At 40.7% G+C, this 27,851-nt stretch overlaps 1 protein-coding gene across 2 annotated transcripts in view; it reads left to right on the plus strand.

Moving 5' to 3' along the window:
- The first annotated feature begins 1,018 nt into the window (after positions 1-1,018).
- pdlim2 (PDZ and LIM domain 2 (mystique)) overlaps positions 1,019-27,851 on the plus strand; it is a 38,479-nt gene continuing 11,646 nt past the window's right edge. For both annotated transcript variants that reach the window (XM_044196172.1, XM_044196173.1), the window contains exons 1-6: positions 1,019-1,591; positions 9,920-10,048; positions 11,927-12,078; positions 15,008-15,077; positions 15,616-15,767; positions 17,401-17,464. In XM_044196172.1, coding sequence (XP_044052107.1) covers positions 9,956-10,048; positions 11,927-12,078; positions 15,008-15,077; positions 15,616-15,767; positions 17,401-17,464 — 531 coding nt within the window. In that variant the 5' untranslated portion in view covers positions 1,019-1,591; positions 9,920-9,955. The remainder of the gene's footprint in view (positions 1,592-9,919; positions 10,049-11,926; positions 12,079-15,007; positions 15,078-15,615; positions 15,768-17,400; positions 17,465-27,851) is intronic.

Genomic DNA, 27,851 nt, shown 5'->3' on the forward strand with positions numbered 1-27,851 from the left:
CAGCATACACGTATTTGTACTGAACCTCACAAATGTTCACCTATCCCATAACATAACAGTGACAACCAAAATAAAATGAAAATACATTCACACAAAATACAATAAATAAAATACTTTCTGACAGTGATTTTCTTCTCATAAAATCCCCTGCATTAACTCTTTTCTGAACTTAAAAAGAGACGACATGCACTATACAGTATTGATCACACTTATCCTGAATGGTTAGTCAGACAGTGTTACAACCATCCTTCTTCCCTACATCTCAATATCAATATCTCAATATATATATATGATAGTGTCAAAAAACCCTGAACATTATAAGCATCATTAAACTAGACTTAATGGCAGAACAGTTGTATTGGATTGTATTAGGACCTAATAAAGGTGACACTGAGTGTATATGACTCTAAATGTAAGCTATGTTATGCTTCAGTGATATTAAATGTCACAATCAACACTGTTTCATCAACATATTGCATAACACTGATACAGACTACACACACAAGCTCATTGTTCCCCTCAAAATACATGTGTAGCAGAAACACACAAAAGGCGCACAAGCTAGGCTACAATTTTACTTTATACTGCAATGGAAAATTATCTGAAATTTTGATAAAAGGACAGCAGTTGTTTTAAATCTCATTGGTGTAGCTATAAGATTTCGTGAATGTCCTTTATTGTGAATTTTCATGTTGATTTTAAGTGGTTACGTTGGCCACGTGACTTAACAGGAGGACAAGAATTTAAGATTATAGTAAGATTAAGAAAATATAAAATAGGATACAGCTTTGTTACAGATACAAATTTAATAAATAACCCAAGGCCAGATGAGGTGAAAGGAAATAATTATTGACAATTTCAGTAGCAATTGTTTTCTTTCTCTTTTGTACTTCAGCGCAATCACCTGCTATATATATTTGATATAAACCAGTTAACCGTCTAATCAGCGACCTATTTACACCTGTGACGCCAGGTGACAGCGATCACTTAAGCTGGAAGGACAGAAAGGTGAACTACGTCACTAGTTCATTGATGTGGTTCTAGTTGGGAGTGGTTAGAGCGCGTGCTGCTCTCCTCCGCGCCGACAGCAGGTGGCGCGCGAACACAAAAAGCAGCCACAGAGTGTTTTCGAATAAATGGCTCAATTATCACTGCGGCAACCTCCTCTCCTACCTCCTCTCTGATGCGACACGCCCCGGGTTGCTGCGTGTGTCAGAGCATTTATTTTGGTAATAGCACATGGTACCGCGAGCTCATCCCTCAAAGTAGTCCCAGTGATACCACTGCGCGCGCAGCCACAGGTGGTGTTCATGCGGCCCACCCTGCTTTAAACAGTCTATGGTGCCACCCTAGCATCTGAAACAACAGAAGAGAGACCGAGACAAGGGACTACCAGCGCTTTACCATCGTTCCGGTGCTGCTACATTGACTGAGGGAACTCATAAAGCTGCTTTCTGCTTTGTTTTGTTCGCATTTTGGAGGCAGTTGTTTCAAGCTGAGGGGAACTAAGGCCTGCGTTCAGTGTTTTGTCGAGGAGCGTGCAGATTTAACAGGTGGAGAAGGCACCTTAAATTACACTGCACTCACCTTGGTAAGTAAACATAGCGTTATTAAAGTGTCTCAGCGTCCATAAAGCCTCTTAGTTAATTTAAAAAAGAAAAAAGGATTTGGTTTGATTTTTCTACATACAGATCAATTAATCAAAACTCAGGTGGGTTAAATGCTTATTTGTTGGGGTTGCTGAGTGAGTGCACATGCATCATCTTGTCATTACATATATATTTCTGTTTGAAATGTTTGTTTTTATGGCAGGTGGTGTGATTTTATTATAGGTTATAGTTATTAAACATGAGAGACTCATATCTGTTAATAAAGTGTGGGAACCGCAGAGAATGCAGTGAAGCCTTGCTAAATTATGATTGTGCCAAGTAAGTGAGTTGTTAAAATGTGCAGTACCCACATATGAGCTGTTTTTGGCTAATGATGCAAGCGATAAGTGGAAACTGAAAGTCATTCTAACTGACCAGACAAACTTTAGCCCACTTAGAGTGCCAGTTTCCTCCTTCCACCCTGTCACTGCATCTGTATTCAGGAGAGCAGGACAGGTTACTTTTGCACATTAAGCAGTCAGGGTGATTTGTAGAGGGTCTGGACCAGGTGCAACCCCAGGAAACTTTGTCAGTATTTATGTCACATTAGTTCAACTGGTGAAGTTATATTCTCTCCCCTCCTCCTTAAAGTGGCCTGTGGAGGGCGATGACTCTGAATCAGCAGGTCCACTGTAGTTTAAGTTGAAGCTGGCTCTCCAGCACTCTTTCTCTCCCCTCTTTTTTAAGTGTCTAGACATGGCTCTTCCTCCAGTTCACTTAATCAAATGTTCAGAAATAGATCTGGCTTGTAAGCTCAGCAGGTGGGAAAGTACTTTAAGGTGTTTCTCATGTATAATCCAGAACAGTCCTAATGAAACTTCATATTTACGAACCCCCACCCCCTGCTGTTTGTGTACCTTCCCCATTGTGATTGTGCCTTTCATGTGTGTGTGCTCTACCTAACCCTCCTCTCACTTTATATTGTGTTTGTTTCCTGATGGCTTAGCTTTTTCTATTTTTTTTTTTTTTGCGAGAATGTGCTGTTACTCAGATAGGTTAAGACTAAAGCCATCAAGGAACCAAAAACACACCACTGTAATTTTGGATAGTGCAAAAGCAGTGGCTTTTCAGGAAAACAGGGAAAAGGCCAACTCATTACCTTCTAACTCAAGGAAAGAATTTTTTGTTTTAAGGTTTTAACTAAAGCAAAAAACACTTTTAGTCTTCTAGTTTAGTTAAATACTACTGTGTTGTTTTTTTTTTATTTAGTTCAGGGCCTATAATAGGCAGCCTTTCTCTGTGATGAACATGATATGCAGGAAGTCAGTATGTTAAATCTGAATGATGGAAGTGGGTTTTTTTTTTTTGGCTGTGGTATTCAGTTTTAGCTGAGGCAGAGGCATCGCAGGATGGTTCTGACTGTTCTTTCTTTCACACATTACATCAAATATTGTAGAAATGACAGTTTGTGAGGCAGAGGATGTCTTCAACCTTTCCAAGAAAAGTTGTTTCTCATCAGGCATGCTTCTGAATGGACTGAGGTGCACTGTTGTTGACTGAGCAGTGTGTTTCAAGAGCGTGCATGTAATGAACAAAGTGGTGGTTGGTGTGTCTTTTGTGAGGAGGGCCTAATGGTGTATGCAGAGGATGTGGTGAACTGTCCTGATTGCTGAGCAGCAGAGTGTGGAGTCTGTTCAGTGTGAACAGCAGTAACATGATCTCCAGATGATGATGATGCAGCGGGAGATAAGTAGAGCCAGTACCACAAACCATACTTCAGTGGCCACAATCCAGTCCACTGTAGCAGTGCTGCAGCAAAGTGCTAAAGGGATGATGGGTAATCTTAGAAATTGTCTTTTTTTTGTACTGCAGTAGATAAGATTATGTAACATTTTTAATAATGTTACAGCAGGAACAGGAGCGTGTACTCTTAGTTTTCTCACTGAAAAGGGAGTTACCCACAAAAATGACAGGTATGGCTCTGTCTATAATTATTTTGATGACACATGCACAATTTTATTTATATCTATCTATCTATAATATAAATAAAAACAATACAGAAACTCATCAACCAACACCCTTTTTGACATCATTTGTTGTTGTTTGATATTTTCTCATCTCCCTAGTGACTGCAGCTATATCTTACCAACTGGGTGTGATTTGGAGAATGCCTAGAATGTTATTTCACTCTGCTCAGTCCAGGGAGAGGCTTGCTATTGCATTCTTCTCCTTTTTATTCAGTGTGTGTGTGCGTGTCCAGGTAGGTGCCGACCTGTCACTGTACTGCGTGACACACAGGGTAGAGTCAACAGTAGACTGCATCACTGACGAGGGCTGTGGAAAGTTCACACTGGTGTATGGCCACCAGCGAGAGCCTTGACAGGTGTGATTCATACCAGCAATATTCCCCCGCAGCCACAGTGGTTCATCTGAGAGTATTCCTTCGCATCAAAGCTCAGCGCTTAGAGCTTTTAGCTGAATGTATTGGGTCTGCTATGTCCATCAGCCATTCTTTCAGTATTAGCTTGTTGCAGAGTGCTTGTTCAGTTCAATCCAGTGGATTTTGGCCCAGAGTTCAAGGTGAAGAAAAACAATCTCTGTTAAGAACTGTAGGTGGCCAGGTTTGGCTGCCAGACATTTTATTATACAGAGGTTTAGTCAGCTATATTCTTAGTTGATCTAATGCCATTCAGTTTTCATGAATATTTGATTTCCTCTACAGTACATATGGTAACAACTTGTTTTTCCAAACGTTTCATTCCTTGGTGCTAATTCTTAAGATTAGCTTTGTTAAACATAATGATGATAATGGTTTCCTGTAATACAAATATTTATTGTTTGGCCATTTCACTCTGCATGTTTAGCAGGCCATATATTCTTTCCATCTAAATCGTCCATTTTTTTCAGTTTTCAATATTAAAAACTAATATAACTGTCAACTTGACTACTGGTTGCCATAGCTGTGTTGTGGTGACATGCTGATCAAAGATAATGACTCATCAGGGTTGAGTCATCATAATCTTTGCCACACTCCAGTAAATTACACACACAGTTTCAGACTTGTGTTAGCAGGTTTCACTCCTTCAGCCCAAACTACCCATAACTTCATGTTACGGTAAACATACTAAATTGAAGATTACACATCAGTTAAGTGTTGTTGTGTGTCTACAAGCCTCAGCCTAAATGACACTAAGGCTCACTGCCCCTGACCACCAGGGAGTTCTACTGAGGCTTGTAGCACATGTCTTTTCTAATTTCCAGGCAAAGACAAATAAAAATACCTCTAATACTGTTTGCAGTTACACTCAGATCATATACAGCAAACACAATGAAACATGTATATTTATGTGAGGTTTTTTTTATTTTTATTTATTTTTTTAACCAGCAGCGACAGTGTGTGGCTTTGATTGTTTTCACCGTGTGTGTGTGTGTGTGTGTCATCATGGCAAAATGTGGTCCTTGAGACACCTACTGTTGCAGGAACTACCACAAAAGCGGTTTTGAGTACTTTGCCACGTGTTTATGTCTCTGTGGACAGACTTTGTCAATGTGATAGTGTCAAAACCATGCAAGATGCAGTCACGAAACTTTACAGATGCGTAGTTGATCAAAATGAAGGCGAAGTTTAAAGATGGATGTGGTCTGACCCGTGACTGAGTACTCTTGGGTTGGAACGTCAACATGTTGATGGTGTCGTGGCTGGTGTGATCCCATTGCAAGATGGTCTCTAGTTTAAGTTCTGCTATGCATTAAGTATCCTAATGTAAGAATAATCGACAAACTGTTTTCATCTTTATTCAATATAGAGTAGCATTAAATGTCAATACTATATCATGTGTCATATTTGTAGTTTCACCAAAATTTAAAAGAAAATCAATATAGTTCTCTGCTTTTGACACAACTGATCCTTTATTTTTCACTACAAGCACAACATGTTATTGAAAACCTTTTGCAAATGAAACCCTTGAGGCTCTCTGCATGTTGAAGCAATGAGTCTTGAATCCAACGTTCGGAAAGGCCTGTTCTTCCCCTCATACCTTCACTATCTCCTTTTGCTTGTAGGGACAGTCTCTCATAGATGTGTATAGTACCAAAAGGCCTGCAACATATAGAGTATGTACATGACAGGCTTAAACTTCCCCCAGAGAGCGAAAATGTCCCCATGGAAACTGAAATACAGTCTGAGCCAAGTGATGCCTGGCCTTGTTTACCTTTTGAACATCTCTTCAATCCTGCCACCCCAAAGTGTACTTTATATGCAGAGTAGCAACACTGAGATTTGGGTCTCTGAATCCAAATATTTTTGTCCGTCTCAATAATATTTTGTGCCAGTACATAACATTCATTGTCCTAGGGTTTCCCTAAATTTTATTTTTGATTTGTTGGACATTCAGTTTAGTCCATCATGTGCTAGTAAAACTCTTCATTGAAACATAGTGATAAAATATTTGTGGGTTTAGCAGCTCTTTAGGGTGATCAGTGTGATCCTTTACTCTGGTGCACTGGTGGAGGAAACTCGATGTCCACCTGGCATAAATGCTTTGTTAAATGCTGTAAGGACAATCGCATGTAAATACAAATATTAAAATGTTAGAAAATTGTGAAAAACCCGCATTACAATTTCCTGAAGCCCAAATTGATGCTATTGACTTGTTTTGTCTGACCAACTGTCCAAAACCTAATGACATTTGGTTTCTTGTCACACAAGACAAGGAAAAGCAGTAAATCCTCACAATTTAGCAGCTGGAGTTAGGGAATGTTTGGCATTTTGTCAAATTTGAAAAATTACTATAGAGATTAATGAATCATCAAAGTAGTATTTTTCTGATTGATCAACAAATTGTCTCATTGCTGCAAAATAGTAGAAACACCTCCTCGTAATACACTTCAACAGCACAGTCTTCTATAGCCTCCAAAATTATTATAAAGTAGAATTGACGCATTTTTAAAACAGTTTTAACAAAAACTGAATGTAGGATTTATTGCAGTGCTGTTATATCAGTCTACATTAGGTTTAACTTGGTCTACCTAATAAACTCGCAACTGAGTGTATGAACCAATGGATAAACCTGTCTAGGAAATGTGGATGCTGCCTCTTGTAGTCTGTCAAACTTGATACCTTGCTGTTTGTTGGTATGCACAGTAGGAATGCAGGTAAGTCGTAAACCTGTCCATTGTTAGTCGGAAGTAAGAGTATTTCACTACACCTACAGTATCATTCTCCTCACGCTGATCTCCTGCTGTGCAGCTGATGCTGATCTGTGAGCCATAGAAATGACTTAATGACTAGAATTCTTCTCATTGTGTTGGATGTGTAGAATTGCAATGCCAAATTGGCTTGGCAGCAAAAGCAGCGAGATGTCACCAGAACAGAATTCACCTTTTTTATGTGTTTTGGCAGCTGCCCAACAGTTCTTTTGTGTGATGGTGAGGTTTCATCAAACTGTGCACTTTGTTTTATGTGAGCAGCAGTGCATTGTGTAGTCTTAAAACCTCATCAGCAGCCAATTAAGCACAGCCCATGAGTGTGCCACTTATCCTCACTACTACTGTGTTGTTTTTCTTCTCCACTGTTTGTCAGCTCTGCCGTATACTTTCACGATCTTTTCACTTTGACATTATCCGCCACTAGTGTTTTTATGATGCTAACAGTGAACGTTTACGCAGAGAATTAGCAGGGTGCTCGGTTGATAATGGCCGCTCTATAGGAGAAACTGCAGAAGCTCATGGAACTAATTGACACCCCCAAAGGCTGGGAAACTTTGGGGCGGCTGCTCCCTGTCATTATCACAACTGCACTTATTTCTGGAGGCCACAGCAATTAAGAGACCCTAATGATGGTGCGCCCAGTAACCCTGCTAATTGGCCCAGACTGTTAATAACTAACTGGGTCTGCACTGCGTGTCCCAAACACTTGTGGAATGTGCGGCTGATGAAATGGGCCACTGTTTGGAGGGATTTAAGGGAGTAGCATGGCTGATGTCCTAGATCCACTTTACATGGGTCTGTGATTTCCACAAGTTTTCCTTGCCTGCTCCTCATACTTTTAGAATACTTTTTTAGTCACTGACAGGCTTTTATTACTTCATTTATGGACCTTGAGTAAGATTTATAATTCCACTGTTGGCCACAGTATTTATTTCTGTCCATACTGTCTGAAATGATGATAATAAATACAATACCAAAAAGTCCAAATTAAAGTGTAGTTGCATGATGATCTGGAAAACAAATCCAGCATGGCATTGTGTCTCTGTAGAAAGGAACAGTCAATTACTGGGTGTAAGTTCTGCATTTACTTTCAAAGGTTGATGCAAGACCAAGATTTGTGTTGTGAGTTAAGCAACAGATGACTTTCAGTTTTGGGTGTTGACATTTTATTTTTCGAGAGAAGTTGTCTCTACTTAAAATTGCTTATGCCATTGTCTACTCATACACCTATATATTACTTGTTACACTAATGTCTTCGGCTAAAATAAATGCACATCTGTGTGTGTGCTCAACCCATCATCACTGTACGCCACAGAGCTCTGTCTCCGCATGAAGTCATACAACAGACACGCTTCATCCACAGCTATGAGCAGCGTTTGAGTAAAACTGGCAGTTGATTAGAGGTTATCTGCAAGTCGAGAAGAACATCAGCATAATTATTGCAATGCTTTAAACCATATTCCGCTCTGGTTTTGGCCCACTAATATCTTAGAAGATAGTGTAAATGCTAACACTGAGTTTAGTTAATTATCTGGGTCTGGATGTTCAATGACAGTGGTGGAAAATACTGCTTGAGACACCCTTTCAAAACAGTTAAAGGTTTATTGAGCATTTTATTGAGAAACTTTCAGTTATTGCCAACATCAGTATCATGTCTTGTAACCCGTTTGATTACCCTTTAGCACCTTGCTGATCGGGACATTATCATCCTTGGATCGATGCTGTTCATGTCAGCAGTGTTCACTGATAACTTGAGAATTTGACACTGAGTGACTTGTTGGGAGGAATGCCTAAACACAAACCCAGCACATGCAGGTATTTTGTCATAAAGCAGTTACTCAAGCAACATGAAGCTGGATAGCTAATAATCGTTGCCAGGTCAGCACACAGTACACAGTATTAGCAGCACACAGAGCAAGACAGCAGCAAGACAGTATTAGTAGCACACAGTATTTACTCATATGGATCCTCATCTTTGTACGTCTACACAGATAAGCTCATGCAGAAGGTTTCACAGACTGCTGGAGAAAATCTACATGCTACAGACAATAGCATACGCCACACTGTCATCACCATAATTTTTTGAAAACTCAATCCTCACAGTAATTAAAGATCTACATCCGGGGGATCTGTTACTTATCTGGTCATGTAGCTGTGTAGGTTTGTGATGGATGAAAATGATTAACAAGGCATAACAGAATCATGAGCCTTAACATACAACATGATAGTCAATGCTGACTGTCAACCCCAAAATATTATCAGATGAAGTGATTTGTCCCATATGGAAAAGATCAGCAAAAAGGCCTGTGGATGATGTTACAGTATGATTTGTTGTTAATATTGCATTAATGCCTTTACAGAAAATTCTTGTCTACAAGAGAATAGAACAATCAAAACTCCACACATGGTTTCACTATACATTGGCGCCTCCAATGAGTTGATTTTAAACACTAGATTTACAGTTTTAGATTCACAACATACTTGGTGGAAAGCAGAATCTGTTATATTAAAAAAAAAAAAAAAAAAAAAAACACACACCAAGGAACTACAGATTTACAAAACAATAGAATTGTTAAACACGTTTATTTACATATACAGCCCATTCTTATAAACATGTCTTAAAGGGCTACCCTACTACATGTCATATCCTACTACACCACTGTTTACTGTATACATATGTTAAACACAATGGTCACAGTGAAACCCAGAAACATTCAGCCCCTTGTATATTGTGCTTGCACAACTTTTTTTTTTTTGCGTTTATTTTCCTTGTCTCAAAAGAGCATTTGGGTTTAATGAAAGGCTTTGGCACTTTAGCAATGTTAGACATGTGTCTTTGGTTTCAGATTCTTCCCATTCTCATTTGATGTGGTTACACAATCCATGTCAAGGGGACTTAGGCCAGTGGAAGTGGCGTGTTGCCGGAGATGAAGGACGGCTTATGCAAATGTTCACTGTCTTCACCTGTTGATCTAATGTTAAGCCTGGCCAGCAGAAACACGGCTTTCTGATGAAAACATTCAGCCATGCACATGTATATGTTCCACATTTTACTCTCACTCAATCTTATGTTTAGTGTCTCCTTTTTATTTTTTTAATTTTTTTAAAAACATTTTTTTCAGGGTTTTGACCAGAGTGTGTGCTGACCTGATCACTAAATGGCGCTGACAGTGAACCTCATCGGCCCTTCACCATGGGGCTTCAGAATATTTGGAGGAAGGGACTTCAAGAAGGCCATAACTGTATCAAAGGTACTCGTCAACAGTCGCCATGTTGCTGAACCTCAACACACCTTATCAAACCATATCCTCTGCTTTTGTAAAAGCACAGCCTGTAATGGCATGTCATGCAAAGTCAACTTCCTCCTTACTACGTTTCTTTTCTTGTCTTTGTTTGTGTCCGTGGGCTGCTTCGTACTTATTTCCTTGACTACTAAACCTGTTAGAATAGAATGGAAGTAGATTACATTAGAAGGAAACCACTGATTACAGTTACAGTGGAAGCTGAGGTGGGAGGTGAGGGGTTCCTGATCCCAGAGTGCATTGTGAGTGTGGGTTTGTGTTTCTGTACTAATGTGTGTGCATTACCACGTGCGTCAGTAAATTTGTACTTTAGCATGTGCATGTTGGTTTTTACTGACCATATTTTCCCAGTCACATTTTTTAAAGGGGGGGGGAGATGGAATAGAAGAAGCGGAAACGTTACCACCGTAAGCAGACAGGACACGGTAAACACCACCAGGAAACTCAGACTTCAGCATACCAGAGACACCCAGTTCTGCTCACTGCACATCCTGGTCCTACATCACCACCTCAGCCTGGATTTTTCCAGTGAGATTTCCCCAGTAGGTCCTCAGACCCATAAAGGATAAATTATGGCAAAACCATGGCAGGGTACCAGTGCTTCACAGACTTCAAAAGCAAAAACAGGTCTTCTCATAAATAATGGGCTTTAAACACCAGTACATTTGCTTGTCTCGAATATCAAACGGGTTCTCTGAAGTGACAGGCATTCCTGCTGAGGGAGAAACTTTATCACAGAAATTGGTTTACAAAGCCCATTTTGAGAAACTGCTTCTCCCACCTTGCAGTTAAGCAGCTATAGGGTGACCATCTGAAGTGGTTGGCGCTCGGCACAGAGACGTCACGGATGCCCTCTTTAATTCCTCTTGGCCTAAAAGATAGCTTGCCCCTGATTCACTCGGGCACAAACCCCAACTGCTCTTAGTTTATGTGAAACCGGGCATGTCCTGATCAGAAAAGGCACGCACGATTGTGGGTCACCACGGCAACGCTTAATTGCCTCTTGAGTGGGCCCATAGACATAGCACCTCTGCCCTCTTGCCTGGCTAGACTGACAAACAGCCTATTAACTGGCATTCTCTTTGCATCCATTTTTCCGCTAGATATGTAAGAATGAGACTTTCATGCTCTTTGCTTGGCACTTTATTTATTTTGTTTTGCATTCTTTGTTTTATTGCCTCTCTCTGTTTTTTAATTGTGAGGCGAGCACGGTTTGTGGCAAATGTCATACTTCTCTCTAAAGTTTAAGCAGTTGCAGCATCAACGTCCACATCTTGCCTTTTTGTTTTAGTAAGCCTGTGTGTTTGGGCCTGTATGCCTGGGACACAGGAACCAAGCTGAAAGTGGTGGCTAGGACGTTATGTTTCGGCCCATTAGTATGGAATTCCCTCTAATGTGGTGGTATAGCATTGGCTTTGACATGCGGTGAGGCTGGTTGCAAAGGTCAGGCCCAGTCAAACCATAAAGTAGTGTCACACGAATGACTTCTCCCCGAGGGTGTCATGAATCTGTCCGCTGTTGACCGGCACTGCCTCATTCCATGTGTGTGAAACGCTGTGGCGTCTGTTGGTATTTACTCTGAGTGTTATGAGTTGTAGACAGAGACAGTTGGAAGAGTGTGGCAAATGTGTGAAGCAACTCGTCAACAGGTCTTCTTCTTTACTCATTTGTTGATGCGGAGTGTCAGCCACTGACAAGCTGTCCACACAGCCATAAGATACAGAGTTGTTTATGCTTGCCAGATGGATAGCATCCACGAAGTGTTATGTTCAGATCAGGATCTGGGCCCAGTAATACATGACTGGAGCTCATTCTTCTGTTCAACAGGTCAACGGGGACAGCAAGGCAGAGCAGGCAGACCTGCAACCTGGTGACATTATCTTGGAGATCAATGGGGAAAACACAGCCGACATGCTGAACGTGGAGGCCCAGAACAAGATCAAGAACTCGAAGACCCAGCTGCAGCTGGTGGTGGAGAGGTACGCTGTCATGCAGATCTGCTATAGAACAAAAATATTCCTGCTACCATGACTTGTAGTTTTTATGTTGTGTATATTTTGGATTTATAAACATAAAATACATACAATACAGTGCCATGCAACCATCTGCAGAATAGTTCTCCATATGAATACCTTTCTGTGCAACCAGTCGCCCTAGCTTCCAACTTTTCTTTAAGCTGTTTTAAACTTTATCATGCAAGCACTGTACAAACAAAACAAGTGATTGTAATCAGGGGAAATGCCAGCATGTATGATAGCCACACAGTTCCCTTCCCTGGTCCTTCTTAATAAACCCTGTTTTGCGATTTGCCAAGACCTTGTTTGGATGACAGGGAGTTGGCTACTAAAAAGGTTTTCCTTTGAGCCAGGACTGCTCTTGGCTGGCATTTTGATTTGATCCACCCTAAATTCTCATTTCTTGTCACTGTTGAAACCCCCCCATCTCTCTCTTATTGCATGCAGACAAGCACACACACTTGCGCACATACTTCTTCCTTGGATGTCCTACATCCATGTGAGTGAATTTTTCCCTGCTGACCTCATGTCTCCCACAAAGCCAGAAACACCATTACTCCTTGCTTGCCCAGGACAATGCCACTATGTAGTTCTGCCATGTCTTTAATCCCACCCTGTTAACTGTCAGTGGTTTTCAGCACCAAGACTCCTATGTACCTCACAGGCTCCTGTCTTAATGGCACCCATCAAGCATATTACCTATTTGAATTACATTCAGACAAGCTCTCAAGAGGTTTTGTAATTGAGTAACACAAATCAGCAATGTTTAATTTGTTCTCTGCTTAGTTGAGTGCTCCGTTTTTCCAGCTAAACATCTGGTTGGCAGTTTATTCTCATTAAACCAGCAGTGAAGTGGATACTGGCAGTTATCACACTGATTGTGTTGCCCACTGGAAGAGGCTGGCATCAAAAATGTTTTTTAGATGTCTGCAACTGTATTCAGAGGCAGTGGTTTATTGTTGGTGCATCCAACGACATGTTTGTCCCAGACTTTGCTAACTGGGGTTATTTTTAAATGACAAAGCAACCACACCATCACTATCTTGTAATTGACCCTGGGCTTTGTTTGCAGCTTTTTGTTTGGACTTCATTGTTCATTGACGCCTTTTTGGATCACGTTGACCAAAGCATTTGCCTCTCTGTGATCCTGTTGCTCTCTCTAATGGAGTTAGCTATCAGCAGCTAGCATAAGTCATCTAATTTGATCACCAAAGATTCAGAACACTTACTGGGGGAAAAAGCTCCACAAAAATCCCTTTTAACATTTAAAAACAAAAAAAAAAAAAACTTTTTGGCACCAAAAACGATAGTGCTTGAAAGTTGCCGTCAAATTTCTGGTCAGATTTGTACTTTTTTGTTTTACTTATTCCTTAGTCTAAATGTTGCCATTTTTATTTAGGCGGAGTTCTTGTGTGTACTTGTTTGGACAGCAGTGAACATTTGAGAACTTTTGCTTATTTTTGCCAACTGTTCACTTTGGCAACATTACCGAAACATACCAGCACTAATATATAAAAATATTTCCAATGATACCAAGTCCTATAAAGCAGTGCCTTGTCCTAAATACTGGTCACAGGTTGTTACAAAGTCTGTTACTATTGCTTCTTATGGGTTTGAATCCTCTTGAACTATGGTCAGTATTAAGATTTTTTTTTTTTTTTAATATTTCAGTTCTCAGAATGGAGAGGTATTCTCACAATGCAAACGTTTAAAGAATCTGGCTTGTTAACTCCAGATCCCCTCAATCACAGCTGTGAACAGCTAGTATCAGCAAATTGTTTCAAGTGCTGATTTATGCCAGTTTGGCATCTCTGTGGTATAAAGTCACAGTTAGCATTTTCACCAGAAGCAAAGTCTTCTTCTATAAAGGAGACCTGTAACCAGAAGTCATTAGTTATAGACTACACACTGATCTGATCACTGAACTGAAATACATTTCATTGTCTTAAGACCAAGCCTTCCTCTGGTGTTCTGATCTACATGGTAGAAAGTGGAAGTTTAAAGCACAAGGTGAGAATTTTTCAGATGTACAGTTCCTAATTCAAAGCAATGAGTTTTTCAGGCCTGCCACATTAATATCTCCTATGGGAAGAATTGTCTTACGGCTACTGTATCAGTTTTCGTCGTCTTGCCGTGTCTCTCTTGTACACAGTACGTGGAGCCCAGGCCACGAGAGGTGTGTTTGTGGGTGATTTACCACAGGCATCCTGGCCTTCCTGTGTGCCTCATTACCCCAGGCTCAACCAGAAGCCAGTCAGCCTCTGGCCCTGCAGCCAGGGGGGCACTGTGTGTTTGCATTGGCGCTTATACTGCCCATATTTTTTTACCATCCAAATTCAGTGATGGAATTGCTCACAGAATGTGTTTAAGAAAGTAAAACAAAAGTGACTAGTTGGAAAGAAGAGATCCATCGGGAGAATATTTTCAAAAGTGGGACAGGGTCTGCAGTACTTGTCTTCTGCAGTAATCTCCAAGATTAATGGGAACATACCAATGGATGCTTGCCCGGACATTAGCAAAAGGGATGTCAATTTTATTTTTTTTTATTTATTTATTTTTTTACTAGCCTGCACTTCAAATTAAGTTCACGTAGACTTATGACCCTCAGAAAATCATCACAACTCAGCATTTTTCCTTGCAAGCTCTTGAACATGATATTACATACTTTTGGGATCAGCTTATCCTAACATTTAGACCAGTTTTACATACCTTGCTGATTTATTTAACGAGAACTTCCTTACTGCCTTGGTTGATTATTTTCCTGTTTTTTAAATTCAGCAGAGATGGGATCAGATTTTATCCTACATGCTACATAGATGGAGAATGAAACTTTGGGTAGTCAGATATTATCAATGTTGACAGTCAATTGATCTGTGATTTTCTGTCTTTCAAGACGTGAACCTCTAAGCCCCGGACAGACCAATGGCATCAGCACCCCTGAGCAGCTCACTGGACGCTTCCAGGTCAGTGCAGCTCCACAGGAGCTTTAATCTGTCTACACTTTGTCTTGATGACTGGATATCAGATGGCAAACTGATGTCCAGAACTGTATTCTCCATATCTTTTTGATCTACATCTTTGCTCACAAGTGTCTGTGTTATTTGGATAATGTATTGTTTTGACTAAATACAGTATACTATTTCATTTCTACTAAAGCATGTACAACCAATCTGTTTATTACATATCTGCTTATGTCACTGTCCTCAGATGTAAGCAATACAAGACATTGCAGTGATTTAGTATTTCTTCTTGTGTTTTTATTGCGATCATAATGAGTCCCAAATCACTGCCTACAATACATGGTGATACTGTATACAAAATCTGTAGACCTGTTTGAGGATACAACATTTACTTCTATGTACTTGTGTGTGTGTGCGCTGACATTCTCACAGGTGTCCATTATGCTTTCACTACTTGTATGGCAAAAATGCAGTAGTAAAGATTAAGTTATGTTCAACAGATACTAATGCTATAACATTCCTCTGACGTGATGTTATGTAGGAGGCGGTAATAGTGAGTCGAGATGAGAATCAGAACTACAGAGAGTACACCATCGCCAGCCCTGCATCGCTGTCCCCTGGACCTTATTCACCAGATCCTCCTGCCAGCCCTGATGGGAAGAGGGAGAGGCTGACACCAACCACCAACAAGAGGTAGCTCACTTGACCTACTGTATTGGGAAATCAGCATTGCAGTGTTCAAGCAGGCAGATCAAATATGGCTTTTATTGCATATCTGATAGAAAACCATCACACTAATGGGCTGCAATGCATATTTGATGACGAGAAGGTTTTTGAGGCAGATGCCACCCTCCTTTTTTAATTGTGCGGTGTGAAGAATCCACTCTGGGCCACAAAGTTTGGAATTTACATTCAAAAATTGCTAGTTAGTGGAACGTTATTATTAGCATTCTTGTAGCATTTGGAGTTGGACAGATACTGAACCCTCAGCCTGCTTGTCCGCTCCTGCAATGTCACTGTGCTTACCAATGTTGTAATGAAAGCAAAGGATTATACTGTCTGAAGTCACACACATGTGATCTGGTTACTTGTAAATTACAGTTTGGACAATCAGCCTAAAAGATTAGATTAAAAAGAGATTCTTTCAGCATGAACAGGGTCTAAGATAAAGGAAATTGATGGGCAGTTGAGTCTTTTTCAGAAACCCATCCATTCACTGCTTAAATAGGCTTATATCTGGACAAAAGTGTTCTCTTGACTCCACAACAGGCCCAGAGTCAATAGGTATGGGAATAACAGACAGAAAGTAGAGCCATGGGATTGTACTGTAGTAACAAAGGATATGCACAGGATATCACATTCCACCATTTGCATTCACTTTAACAAAAGGCAGAATGTGGAACATTCTCACATGCTCACTCTCTGAGCATGGCCGCTTGTTGACTCTCCTGGACAACTTTTAGTAGGTCACAGTTTGAACTCAAATTTTCTCCCTCGTCTGGACTGATGACGCTTCCTGCCCTGTACTTGATTTCCATCTTGATGATGATGATACTACTACTACTACTACTACTACTACTACTACTACTACTACTACTACTACTACTACTACTACTACTACTACTACTACTAATAATAATAATATTATTATTCCATCTTTGACATTATATACTGAAACAGATTTATGATTGTTACATTGTGCAGTACAACAGGGTGTTACTTTTCAATACAGCAATAATTTTATGATTTGTGGCTTATTTCCATTAAAACTACTGTGGTTCTTCAAAATAAACAAGTTTACTGTTACATAAAACTTAAATTTGTGCAGATCCCCATGGGAAACCTGCAGAACTATAATATATTTAAGTGAACATTTCTGAATAGGGTAATATGGATAAAATCCTGTATCACAATATTGATACATATCGTGAATATACTGCATTTGAAAAATCATTTAATAGATTAAATAACCAGACAGGAATGTCTGTGTTTGGCTAATCCAGCAAATTCTTGACGAATTAAAGTACTTAATCACAAAAGTCATAAAAATCAATAAAGGCTTGTGGAGAGCCAAAAAACTACATTTGGCAAAACTCAACAGCAACGTCTCTTCACAGAAATCATGACCTGGTTACTCAAGATAATGTACAGATTTGTTGTGAGCAGTTTCATATAGGAACTATTTTCTTTTATACCGATACTTCCTACATGAAACTGCTCACAACAAGGTCTGATGATGATCTTGAGGAAACCCATCGATTTCTGGAAATTTTGGAGTAAACAAAATAAGTTATGTATTGTTGACAATGTTGTCTTTTTGTTACAGTGTCCAGCTGCGCTCATGGTCTCCAGAGGAGAAGAGTCACAGGCTGTCCAGACCACTGTCACAGGTTGGTTTCTGTCGTTTCTTTAAACCAGCCAAATCCTCTATTTATTCCTTTTTTGTAAGTGCTGCTTTTGAAGCAAGTTTTCAGCTTTCTGAAATATGCAGTGAAGAGTTTTCCACTATGTTTAGTCAATAACTGTCAACCCTGCAAAATAAAAGCTGCTGAATTCCAACAATAAAATGTCTTTAATTAGATGAGGACAATTGGTTCTTAGTGAGTGTGAAATTATGGTCTCTTCTAACCAGAAACAAGCGAGAAGAGTGTTTTTTTTTTTTTTTTTTTTTTTATGTTCCTGTACTGTCACTGCTGTAAAAATAAGTTTGCTTTACTTTAGATGATATGATAATGATTGGATGGTTTCCTGGGTATCATGGCACATATACAGGTTTAGGATCTAGGAGTTGTACAATATACTGGACAAATACATGCAAATGTTTAGATAAATGGTATGTCCTCACAAAGTCAACCTGTCATTCATCTGTAGCTGCAGTTTTAGGCTGCAGTTTACTTGGTCAGTACAGTTTAAGGTTTTTGTCCTCTTGTCTGTAGATCTGTGAGATGTATTTATTTTGACTGCACTGTCCTAGTCTGTAAGAATAACATATTTTAATTCTCAGCCTTTCCTTTTGAATTGTTACTCTCTGATGCCACAGAAAGATGCCCTACAAAAGGTTTTTGGACTCCAGTGTACTGTATGTAGACTTCACAGCAAAGGCAGGATACAGAGAGGGTTTGACATTTTTATAGCAGGGAGTGTATAAACTTCAAAGGTCAGTCTTTGAAAATATCTGACATTAAGCTGAACAACGGTCTGGCGCTGTTTCATTCAGCGCCTGCTCCAAGGGGGAAAAAAAAAAATAAAAATTACTTTACGTCAAAACAATGGTCTTAACCTTTTAGTTGTCTGCATGGAGACTCATTAGTCTCCTTAAGTGGTAAAATATGGTAAAATAGACTTGGGGTTATCATGAAACTGCAGCTAAACTATGCTGTGCTTATTTACCATTACAGCAACAAAACCAAGAAGGGGGACTCAGGCGTCTGGAAAGACTTCAGTGAGTTAAAGAGAGAAAATTTTGTGGGAAAGTTCATCATGAGCTATTTCAGCTATGCCTACATGCTTAGTCTCAAGCATGAGTCCCACTGACGATAGAACATGTGAGATGACAGAGCAGGAAAAAACATTCAAGACCTTTTGTAATGGCACAAGGAATCCCAGCCATTTTTTTTATAACTTTGGACATTACATAAATTTAGATAAATATGCAGAGGTTTGAACTTCAAAACATTCAAGCTTTCCTTCTGAGAGGCCGCTGGCTGAGAAGGTCCTTTTTTAAAGTTTTTCTTCGAGTTTGGGATTCTTTGTGTTGTTTACATGTTAAATGGGATTCAGATGCAGTGCCAGTCACAGCGGTGTCCAGTCTTTGAGACTGGTGGCTTACGTCAGAGTAGTTTTGATCTTTCACACTGAGAGAAAGATGAACCAGTCTAGCCATGATGTAACTGGGGTCCTAGTGGGTCTTTTGATGATGCTGTCATTACTTTTTCTTTATCGAAATAAAATGCTTTGGTCATGACCACCATGAAATCTGGTCTCAGCAAAATACAGTCTTTAGGAATGCAAGACCAGAGTCACTCCTAATAACTAATTTGATGTGACTGCAAAGCCACATGGCGTGTTGTCTCCTTCCAAGTTGTTTTAGTGCAGGGAGGGTGTGCAGGATGTCTGTGTGTGCAGACATGAATCAGCTCTCTGACTGGCTGGCTGTTTAGGCAGATTCAACTGACATAAGTGTGATATGTGATGTTCATTTGGATGACTGATGCCCCAGGCAGACAGTGGGCTGAACTGGAAATGATAGTCACCTAGTGTCAAGTCCTTTTACATTTGGAAGTGAATTAACTTTTCTGTGCTATGAATTGCCTTGGCTAAAAAGTCATAATAAATAAACCATTTCAAATCCCAATTGTGAAGATCAATTTACTTGTCACGAAGAGTACTACTCAGCCTGTGGAAACGGCTGTACAGTATCTTCTGTGACTCTGAGGGAGCTTTTTAAAGCCTTATGATGATGTCATCAGGGTTATTTTGAATTGGGCTTGAGCCTTCAAATTCAACAGGAAGTCTGTGTTACAAACTTGAGGGTTGAGTTTGATAGACATGAGCATTTACCAGGCAGAGTGTTTTTAACAAAAGAGTTGCATTGTGAGAAATGTAGGAATCCTTGTTTTTTGGAGCTTGATCCATACTAAGGAATAAAAGTCAGGAATTTAATCTGTCTTGTGAATCCCCCAGCCAAATGAAAATACCATGCCATACCAATACCATTTTTTTAAATGTAAGAAAAGTTTAAACTACAGTCTGTTTGTCACATCTGGGCCTTTGGCTAAATGGTCTAATAGTCTGAATAAGTCAAGTACCCATGCACATTTCAGCTTACTGTTACTGTTGGGTTTAACATTGTATTATTTCTCACTGAAGGCATTGTAAGCCTCTGTTAAACAGATGCTGGTGTTTTCAGCATCAATCCAAAACCACATTCAAAAACCCACTGTGGAGTTATAGTGAGGCTGCAGCCAGCAAACCATGGTGGAGCAAACTTCCGCATTGGCCTACCAAAAAACACATTAGGAGCTGTGTTGTGGCTGAGAGCTCCATCAGCAAGCCCTTAGGAATGAACGCACTCCTGTCATAGTTGTCCGTCCGGGATGGCCTTGCATGTTTGCGGTATTTGAGTCTCACATCCTCCCTTTTTTTTTTTTTTTCTTTGTTTTTTTTAAATTCACTTTTCTCTAATTTTTCTTACGTTGGAATCTGTTTTGTCCTCTATCCTCTGGGAGACATTACATTCCTTCTATCTCCGTCCAATATCAACTTGGCCTTTTTTTTTTTTTTTTGTTTTTTAAAAACTGTTCATTCAGTATCTTTGAATTAATATCAAGCTATATGTTTTGAGAAGACGGCAATTTGGGATGTCTAATCACTGCTTTGTCCGCCCTTTTTTCTTAAAAAAAAAAAAAAAAAAAGCAAACTTTTTCTGGTCTTAAAGCTGATTTGGTTTGCTTGCTCTGCCGTCTATGCCTGAGAGCCTTAGTGTTTACCATCATCCAGCCTAGTGGATGAGAGTTTTGGGTTTTGGCTGACCCCTTGCTCCAAGGGATGTCTACCCTGGTTTTAAAGTGGTGACGAGCCTCCCGCCGCAGTGCTGTGATTAGTAAGTGGAGTTCTTTCAGAGCGCTCTGTGGGGAAAAGGCTGGGAAGAGGCCTGCCATGGGCACACTGTGTATTATGCTGCTCGGGCTGGCAGGAACACAGCATCCCAGTGAGCGCTAAAATGTGGAGCCTCCATGACAAGGGCCTCTGTCCTGCCTGAGAGGTGCAGAGCGCTGCTGTATCAGGTGATCAGCCTCTCTGAAAAGCTCCTAAAAGGCTTTTCCACCCCTGTTTTGGCTCCCTGAGTGAGGAGAGTGGGATGCGCAACAGGATCCCCCATTTTCCAGGGTGTTGGATATCCTGAGAAAAGGCCTGTGTACAATAGTGGCTGTGATGGCAGAGGCTGTGGAAGGCTGGTGCTGCTTTTTCCCTCGCGTCACAAGGCCTGTCATTGTGTGATGGGAGCTGGAAGAGACGGGGTTCAGGGTAGAGCAGAGTGGACACCAGGGAGCCTGTTGACATTCCCAAACTGTATTTAAGCCATCTCACCACTGTGCTCAGCCCAGAGGCTGCTCAAACACAGCAATGTCCTTTGTGCCTCATCATAAAGTCCAAATTGCCTGCAGAACCAGACAAAACACATGTATGATAAAATGCAAAGATTAGAATTGCATGCAAAAGCCCTTGACTTTAATAAACTTCATGCACTGCAAAAAATGTTCCCATGGGACATGAATGTCTGCATTGACCTTTTACATTTCCCATACCATAAACATTTAGTCATGTGAATGAAGCTTTTTCAGGAAAACTGTAAAATCTATTGCTATAGACAGCATGGCTTTGATTGTTTTTCACCATGTGTGTGTCATCATGGCAAAATGTGGTCCTGGAGACACCTACTGTAGCAGGAACTACCACAGAAGTGGTTTGGAGTACTTTCACGGGTGTTTATATGTCTATGGACAGATTTTGGCAACATGATAGCATCACAACTGTGCAAGATGCAGTCATGAAACTTTACAGATGCGTAGTTGATCAAAATGAAGCCAGAGTTCGAAGATGGGTGTGGTCCAAGCAAGGTCGCTGGAAGTAGGGGGGTAGGAAGTAGGGAAAGGGCCATGGGCCCCCCTACTTTACGTCCCTGGCCCACATTCTCTGTAATCTACACAATTTTAATGGGCTACAATAGCCCCTCCCCTGCGAAGACGGTTAGGCATATTGAATAAATCTGGCACAGTTCATCTGTTTCGCCAAACACTTCTCATGTCAAGTGTTCACTGCACCATACACACCAGTTTTGGCGTTGCAGCTGGTGTGATCCCATCGCAAGATGGTCTCTAGTTTTATTTATTTTAAAAAGGGAGACATTTTACAAGCATTTGTTCATCCAAAAAGTCTTCTGTTTTTCATTCCTCTAAGGGTCATTGTAACTGATAATCATAATTGTGTAATACCGTATATCATGATACCGTGAAACCGTGATACTTTCTGAGGTGGTAATCATACCATAAAAATCTCATACCGTTGCAACCCTAATCTGAACTGGCCGGCCACTGTCATGATTCAGAGCATCTGTTTATATCATCAAGAAATGACCACAACGGGATCTCTGTTGCGTTGAGCAGGGCCAAAACCAAACTGCTTTGACCCATCACTGGGCCATTAGGACCAGGCTCTGTGTCTGGATTTGTACTTGCTGCACTTTGAGGTTCCTGAGTTTTGCCTTAGTGGGCTGCCTGATCCTGTGCTGGGATAGGGTGGTTGCTTTATAAATATCCCTTCTAGTGTAGGATGGCCATCTCCTGCAGGGTGACACTCTGGCTCCGTGCAGACCAAACTTTTCCTCTTTATGCTAAGCTCTTTATCCAGAGAGGGCAGGGTAAGTATCCATCCATACATCCTCTATCCCATACATTTCTCTGTCCACCATTCTCCTCACAGAAAGCCAGCCTGCATGCCAGCAGCTGGCTTTGTCCTGTTCTATTCTGGAGGCTGTGGTGGACTGGAGTGCAAAGCTGCGGTCATCGCTTTGGAGCAGAAATGGAGACCTGGCATGCAGGAATAGAACTAACTTTGTTTTTTAAATGGAGTCAAAATATTAAACTTTATATTGCATGCACTGTTGGTTGAAGATTGAAGTTATTAGAAATTCTTTATCTTAAAGACTGGAGACTTGTAGAGGTAAATGCACCTCACCTGTAGTGGCTTCTCCTCCAGCACTAAATGCAGACATGCATATCTTTTCCTTGATGATGATGATGGCCTGGAATGATGTACTATTTCAGGTCTGACTGAGTGGGGCTGTTTGGTTTGGCTGGCCAGTGTTGACCTAAGCCAAGCCAGTGTCGGGGGAGTGGTGCTGGCTGTGGCCACGGTGGAGGGATGTTTTCTTCTTCTTCTCTGCACAGTGAGCTCTGTGACTGGACAGTGTGAGGTCTTTTCACGTGGACTCGTTGCCGTTAAGCTTGGGGTCCATTGTGGCCACTGCACAGGCAGCATGCCTCTCATCATCCCTACTGATTGATCAACACGTCTGTTTTTCTTTCCCCTGGAGTGAAAAAGCAAACTGGGGCACTTTTGATTCCCTGTGCTTTCCAGGCCCCTGGGCGCACTCATGGGGACGCTTGGCCCTGCAAGTTTTATGGGGAAATGTTGGCTGGGCAAGATGGGCCTTTTTTTACTAGTTGGTGTTTACAAAGGTGGTTGAGCGGTATGTCAACATTCCAAACGTTGTTGTCAAGGGAACGACGTGTATAACTGCCTCTCAGTGTATTCATGCCAGCAAAAACAGAAATGTCAGCATATATTCCCCTAGTTTTACACAGGACAACACCTACATTTTAGGGTAATGGTTACTATGGCTGCATTTGTTGGTCATAAATCATAATTGTTCAGCTGGTAAAATGGCAACTGCAGTTAACACTGAAGAATAATTCTGCTACACTGAGACACCATAAATGTATGTCTTGCTGACATTTTAGATTTGTTTTTAGCCATTCACGGAAATTCCAGTAGAAATGATTATTAGGCTGTACTCTATCATGTTGTATTGCTTTGTAAGTCATACTGATATACAGTAGAGTTACTGTACATCTGTGAGAAACCAGAGAGTGAAACACACCAGTTAGTTTCTAATTACTGCAGTTGTGATGCTGTCAGGCTCATGACCTCCCAGCTCAACATGACAATGTTGATCAGCGCACTTGGTTTGAATTCAGCTTCTTTTGATTGTTACTGTCCTTCTTTTGATGCATATGAAAAGAAGCATCCAGGCGACCATAAATTTAAAAGTGTGATAAAGTCCAGCAATTTTAGTCCAACCATAATAAACTCCAGATGTCTAATGGGCTTGATATGCTGCTCCAGTCGGAGCCTTGTGGGGAATTTAATAGGGATGATGAATGTGTTGCTTGTAGCACCCGTCGTGGATAAATAAACACTCTTATTCATTCATTATTGTGTCTCTGACTTTTTGTGGCAGTGTGGGTGAGTGCCTGCCTCAGACCACCTACACTATTATCACATGAGACGGCTTTGGCTTGTCTCAGAGGACTCTTTTCAATGTATCAGTTTGTCTTTTTGCACTAAAATATTGAGTAGAAATTAAAAATGGAAATCATAGTCTCACTGGCAGAAAGTTAAAAACTAAATGCAGCTGTGTTTTATCTGACGGATGCAACAGTGCACAGAGTGAATTACTGTGTACTCACTGTCATCCTGTTGTATTCATGTCTCTGCTGCTCATTTGGCCTCTAATCTTGTACATATGGTTTATATCTGGAGCAGTCTGATGGTGTGTGGCCGCGGTGAACAAATAGAGAGAGGGAGAGGTATTAGCACTGGCATGACGAAGATCTGTCACTTTATTCCATGTTATTGAATGCTGCACAGTGTAAGCCTGGGCCAAGAATTTATATGCAGAAAGCATTACAAGGGATTGAGAAGATTGAGCTTGACTGCTAAAGCTTACTCCATGTACTGCTGTATGGACTGGGTACTGTATATGAAGAGTTTTACATCCCTATTTTGAAAAAAGGTAGACTAAGCAGGCCCTAAGGTTATAAAACTAGATCCTCTATACAGCTTGTGTATATTAAATGTTGGACTTCAAAATACATATGTAGAATAGAGGAAATGGGCTTATCACTTGAAGCAGCCTCTACAGGAGCTGTAGGCAGTCTGCACCCATCTGCCCACTGCTCTAGTCATATTATTCCGATCAGCGTTTTAGTCAGACCATTCATAAAGCAGCTGCAGCGGGATATGGAGCAATAAAAAAGTAAAGAATGTTAATGACATGAATTTTGATATAAAAGGATGTCCTGTGTTCAACCATATATTGTGTTTTATTTGTTATAGAATGTGGACACAGTAATGCACCATTGCTCAGACATAATTACAAGGCAGGGTCCATCAGTGACAGTGGATAACGAGTAGGTTACCGTCAGCTTCAGGTCTCTGCTCAGGACCTCCACCAATGCACGCTGCTGGATAGGAAACACTGTATACAGCTCTGATTATTACCCAGCCCAGGATGTCTGCTGTCCCCCGCCTCATTGTAGTACAGCAGTCATGTCTGTGGTGGAGACAGTGAACAAGCAGTTACAGCACTTTCTTACAGCAGCACCAAGCTTCCCAAAATAAAAGCTCCCCTAGGCATCACTCCTGTATGCTGCTGGCCCATGCCCTGTAATTGAAGATGCAGGGTGGTAATGATGATGATGATGCAGAGTGGCTTGCTTGGAGCCAGACTAAAGGCTCCTCCACTGGCACTGTCCCCAACGTCTCCCATGGGCCTTGATCTGAAACATCTGCCCTCACTTCAGATCACTATTTCCTGTTTGTCTATGATTGGCCACTTCAAGACATGAACAGAGGTTTGTTTTCGTTTTTAGTGATTCTCTTGCATTTTTGACAGTTTATCCTCCAATTTTTTTTTTTTTTTTTTTTTTTTTTTTTTCCCTGTACCGAGCCTTTTCTTGAACATAAGCCAGTCACACTTGGTCAGTTATTCACTTATCAGATCATGACATTTATGTTCAGTCATCCAAAAATGCCACAAAGGCTTAAAAACCAGATTTTTAAAGCTGTTATCCCTAATGGTTTTAAATCGATAAAGTTAAATAAGGTAACTGTTTTGTAGAGTGACAATTTGGGACAATGTGGTTGGAAATTCCCTTATCTATCTTTGTGGGTTGCTATGACATCACTCCTGTCTTGGTTGACAATACCAATAAAGTACGTTCAGAACTGGGCAAGTACACCAGAAGTGACTCATTTCATGTTTGGATTTTTACATTAATGTCACATTTTGCTAACACAATGGTGTACCCTGTCTCTCTCCCAATTCATGCTGCGATTGGCTCCAGCCCACTCGCCTCTGCCAGAGATAAACGGGTATAGAAAATGGATGGGTGGCTGGATGATTCAAATAAACAGCAAGCTTCAACACAACCTTCCACAACTAGTCTGCCATCTTTGCTGCAGATGTCTTGCTGCTGCCGAAGGACACATCCTGCAGAAAGTCAGAGATTTCAACATTAAAGCCCCTGAAAACTTTTTGAAATTTTTTAAATATTTCTCTAATATTAATTCTACATCACTAAATATGCAATAATCAGAGTTAAAGTTTGGATAAAAAAACACCCGTAGGCATTATTTAAGAGTTTAACACTAAAAAACTTAATCTACTTCAGCAGGACTGCGTGGGTTTTCATTTGATGTTGCTCAGCTTTGACTGGTGCATGGAAATCCGTGACATCGCCTCTTTCCAACCGAACCCCTCCCACTTCAAACTGAAAAAGGCACAGACAAAACACAAGTACAGAAATCTCTCATGTGAAATATTCAAAACTGTTCTAACTTTGGCAGAAAATAGATTGTAGGACCCCATCACTCATAAGAAGCTGATTGAGAAAATTGGTTTTCTAAAAACTTTTTTAAATAGTGAGGTTTAACTGTTGAATATGCAATACTATTGCATGAACTTTTCATTAAGTACAAAACTTCAAGTGGCAGGCTTTTAGGTTATATATGTTATTGTGTATGCAGCTCAAAACCAGCACAGCATACCAGTGACTTGCACAAATGATCTCGGGTATGTTGACTACAAGCTCCTGATTACAGTTCAGTGCAGCTTTAATCAGAGCTTCCTCCTCTCAACCAGCCACAGGAACCGGGAACAACTGGCTGATGATTTTCTTCAGTGGTCTCCCCCATCTCTGAACCATGATCCCATCCAAGACAAAATAATAGGCTTTCCTCAGCTCGCCTGTGTCCCTCCCTAAGTTTGTTGGTGCATCAGACATGGGGGCAATGTTGGCACTGCCATAGTGCAGTTTACCAAACGCATTGTACCTCTGAAATCAGCTGTGTGTAATGGTTAGATGGCTTACAATGGAACAGGGATCATTTTAGAACAAAGATGTTTTGGGGAGCCCAGTTTAAGGCCATTGCCAACCATGCCATAGTTACTGCTATTGAAGGCTGGCATCAGAGACTGTAGAATGGATGATTGTGATGGGAGAATTGCTCTGGTGGTGCAGACAAAGTTTTAACTTTTTAAGGTCAAATTCAATCACAGCTGCATACTCCCTGTCACAGTGGAGCACTTGTTTTTTTTTTTCTCTCTCTCTCCTTCTTGTTTTTCTTTACTTCATTGCATTCCTCTTGAGTCTCACAGATCAGAGTTGTGATTTTATCTGTATTTTTTCTTCTGTTGGAGAGCATGAAAGATCCACATTCAGTAGCCAGACACTTGACACATGACACAGGCTTGGTTTGCATTAGTGTGGATTCATATGCACATACTGTGTGGCGTCACTAGATTTTCCTGAAAGAATCCCCAAACATGTCTATCAGGTACATGCCCGTTAGACTGGTTCACAGCAGGAGAGAGCATTACAATCTCTATTCTTGTACTCTGATGATATGGAATATGTGATCTTACGATTCTGCAGTTATTATGCTGACTTTATCCTGGGAGGAATCACAGGGAGACGTCCCAATGATAGTTTCTGGTAAAGGCTTCCTGGCAGGCACCACTAATCTGCCCACTTACTAAGGAAAAAGAAGAGGAAAATTGGACTCAATTGAGAACAGAGACATTGTTCAAAGAGTTGCTGAATTGGAAGCGGGTGCTGGCATTGGACACACAAATCTTTGACTCCATCAGTGCCACTGTGTCAGTATTGAGCTCCAGCATCAGCTCCACCTTGAGTCTCAGACGTGTACCGG

Source organism: Siniperca chuatsi, linkage group LG5 (assembly GCF_020085105.1).
Source record: "Siniperca chuatsi isolate FFG_IHB_CAS linkage group LG5, ASM2008510v1, whole genome shotgun sequence".
Classification (NCBI taxonomy): Eukaryota; Metazoa; Chordata; class Actinopteri; order Centrarchiformes; family Sinipercidae; genus Siniperca; species Siniperca chuatsi.